Below are 3,466 nucleotides of genomic sequence, written 5' to 3' on the forward strand. Positions count from 1 at the left end.
CTGGAAGTGACTGGGATCGTACTGGGAGTGACTGGAAGTGGCTGGGATCGTACTGCCATCATACTGGGAGTGACTGGAAGTGACTGGGGTCATCCTGGGATCATACTGGGAGTGACTGGAAGTGACTGGGATCATACTGGGAGTGACTGGAATCATACTGGGAGTGACTGGGATCGTACTGGGAGTGACTGGAAGTGGCTGGGATCGTACTGGGAGTGACTGGAAGTGGCTGGGATCATACTGGGATCATACTGGGAGTGGTGGGAAGTGACTGGAATCATACTGGGATCATACTGGGAGTGACTGGGATCATACTGGGAGTGACTGGAAGTGACTGGGATCATACTGGGTTCATACTGGGAGTGGTGGGAAGTGACTGGGATCATACTGGGGTCATACTGGGAGTAACTGGGATCATACTGGGAGTGACTGGAAGTGACTGGGATCATACTGGGAGTGACTGGAAGTGGCTGGGATCATACTGGGATCATACTGGGAGTGACTGGAATTGACTGGGATCAAACTGGGATCATACTGGGAGTAACTGGGATCATACTGGGAGCAAGTGGAACCACGCTGGAGGCAGCTGGGATCATACTGGGAGTGACTGCAAGTGACTGGGATTGTACTGGGATTATACTGGGAGTGACTGTGACTAGGATCATACTGGGATCATACTGAGATCATACTGGGAGTGACTGGAAGTGACTGGGATTGTACTGGGAGTGATTGCAAGTGATTGGGATCATACTGGGAGTGATGGGAAAAGACTGGGATCATACTGGGGTTATACTGGGAATGACTGTGATTAGGATAATACTGGGATCATGATGGTGTTGACAGGGAGCAACTGGGACCATGTTGGGAGCAACTGGAATAATACTGGCAGTGACTGGAAGTGACTGGGATCATACTGGAATCATACTGGGATCATACTGGGAGTGGTGGGAAGTGACTGGGATCATACTGGGGTCATACTGGGATCATGATGGCATTGACAGGGAGCAACTGGGACCGTGTTGGGAGCAACTGGAATCATACTGGGAGTGACTGGGATCGTACTGGGAGTGGTGGGAAATGGCTAGAATCATACTGGAACCGTACTGGGATCATGATGGCATTGACACGGAGCAACTGGGACCATGTCGGGAACAACATAGTACTGGGAGTGACTGGAAGTGACTGGGATCATCCTGGGATCATACTGGGAGTGGTGGGAAGTGGCTGGGATCATACTGGAGCCATACTGGGATAGACTGGAATATGACTAGGGTCATATTGGAACTGTACTGGGATAGACTGGAAGTGACTAGGATCATACTGGAACCATACTGGGATAGACTGGAAGTGACTAGGATCATACTGGAACCGTACTGGGATCATGATGGCGTTGACACGGAGCAACTGGGACCACGCTGGGGGCAACTGAAATCATACTGGGAGTGACTGGGATTATACTGGAAGTGACTGGGAGTAGCTGGGATCACACCGGGATTGCACTGGGATAGACTGGGATTACAGCAGGTGTGAACGGAACCTTACTGGGGGTTACTGGGAGCTGCTGGGCCCACACACTGGGAGCAACTGGGAGCAACTTTTCCCGCTTTCCCGGTGCAGATGCAGGAGGGGAAGATCATGGAGCGGAGGAAGAAGATCGCGCTGGAGCTCTCGGAGCTGGTCGTCTACTGCCGCCCGGTGCCGTTCGATGAGGACAGTAAGAGCCGGGAGAGCGGGATCCGGGACGGGATAAGCACGGGAAGAGGATCCAAAGTCCTCCCCTGACGGTCCCCTCGGCTATTCCAGAGATCGGCACGGACAAGGCGTGTTACCGGGACATGTCGTCCTTCCCGGAGACCAAGGCGGAGAAATACGCCAACCGCAGCAAGGGCAAGAAATTCCTGCAGTACAACCGGCGCCAGCTGAGCCGGATCTATCCCAAGGGCCAGCGCCTGGACTCCTCCAACTACGACCCACTGCCCATGTGGATCTGCGGGAGCCAACTCGTGGCCCTCAACTTCCAGACGCCCGGTAAATCCCGATCCGTGGGGGGCAGGGGGGTGTTGGGATCGGCCCTGTGGGTTGCGCTCAGAGTTTTTATCTCCGGTGGTTCTGGCCTGGGTTGTCTTGTTGGAGGTGGTTTGGGTGAGCTCTCTAACCTTGGGCCTCATCCTGATGGGATCATCATCTCCCATGGCTCTGCCCTGGGTCTTGGTGGAGGTGGTTTGGGTCATCCCTCCAGCCTTGGGCCTCATCCTGATGGGGACACAGGAAGTGGTTTGGATGAGCTCTCCAACCTCTGTCCTCATCCTGATGGGATCATCATCCCCCATGGCTCTTCCCTGGGTCTTGTTGGAGGTGGTTGGAATGATTTCTCCAACCTTTTTCCTCATCCTGATGGAGACAAAGGAGATGGATGATCTCTCCATCCTTTGCCCTCATCTTGATGGGGACAAAGGAGGGGGGTTTGGATGATCTCTCCAACCTTGGTCCTGATGGGGACACAGGAGGTGGTTTGGATGATCTCTCCATCCTTTTCCCTCGTCCCAATGGGGACACCTCCATACAATCCTCGGGCACTTCGTACAAAGCCCGGCTTCATCCCTGCTCCAACCAGGCTTGGGGTCTCCTAGCTGGGTTTGCCAAGGCAGGACCCTCCTCCCAAGGACCTCGGGGAGGCCCCCAAGCCCCAGGGCTGAGCCCTGCTCTGTCCCACGGCCGCAGACAAGCCCATGCAGCTGAACCAGGCGCTCTTCATGCTGGGGGGCCGCAGCGGGTACGTCCTCCAGCCCGACATCATGAGGGACGAGACCTTCGACCCCTTCGACAAGAACAGCCTGAAGATCGTGGAGCCCATCACGGTCCAGCTGCAGGCAAGTGGGCGAGGACCACCTCGAGGCGGCCACCGCCGAGGCGGGGACTCGGTCCTTCCGTTTTGGAGTGGGTGTTACGCGTTTCAGCCATGTGGAACTGGTTGTTCCTGGAGGTCCCTCCTCACCCTGCTGCCCCTTCCCATTTCCCCCCACAGATCCTGGGCGCCCGGCACCTGCCCAAGAACGGCCGGAGCATCGTGTGCCCCTTCGTGGAGGTGGAGGTTTGCGGCTCCGAGTACGACAACAGCAAGAACAAGACGGATGTCGTGGGTGAGGGACAGGAGGGGGGATATCCCCGCTCTGGGGACACCGGCACGATCCTGGCCGTGCCCTGGAGGGGACGTGGGGGTGATGGCCGTGTGGCCGACCCGGCTGTGACCCGTCCCTCTGTCCCCCGCAGCCGACAACGGCTTCAACCCCGTGTGGCTCTTCAAGCAGTTCGTCTTCGACATCAACAACCCCGAGTTCGCCTTCCTGCGCTTCGTGGTGTACGAGGAGGACATGTTCAGTGACCCCAACTTCTTGGCACAGGCCACCTTCCCCGTCAAGGGCCTCAAAACAGGTATGGGCCTTCCAGCGGCATCGGCATCACCTCC

General features: G+C 56.6%; 1 protein-coding gene across 1 annotated transcript in view; it reads left to right on the forward strand.

The window, feature by feature from the left end:
- Nucleotides 1–3,432, forward strand: part of LOC114072166 (1-phosphatidylinositol 4,5-bisphosphate phosphodiesterase gamma-1-like) — a gene marked incomplete at its 3' end in the record, with an annotated part of 15,989 nt that extends 12,557 nt beyond the window's left edge. The window contains exons 24-28 of the mRNA XM_027910087.1: nt 1,615–1,714; nt 1,804–2,028; nt 2,722–2,870; nt 3,026–3,140; nt 3,271–3,432. Coding sequence (XP_027765888.1) covers nt 1,615–1,714; nt 1,804–2,028; nt 2,722–2,870; nt 3,026–3,140; nt 3,271–3,432 — 751 coding nt within the window. The remainder of the gene's footprint in view (nt 1–1,614; nt 1,715–1,803; nt 2,029–2,721; nt 2,871–3,025; nt 3,141–3,270) is intronic.
- Nucleotides 3,433–3,466: the final 34 nt, after the last annotated feature.

The sequence above is a fragment of the Empidonax traillii genome, unplaced genomic scaffold (assembly GCF_003031625.1).
Source record: "Empidonax traillii isolate 1590-97213 ecotype Southwest subspecies unplaced genomic scaffold, ASM303162v1 scaffold2713:size37999, whole genome shotgun sequence".
Lineage (NCBI taxonomy): Eukaryota > Metazoa > Chordata > Aves > Passeriformes > Tyrannidae > Empidonax > Empidonax traillii.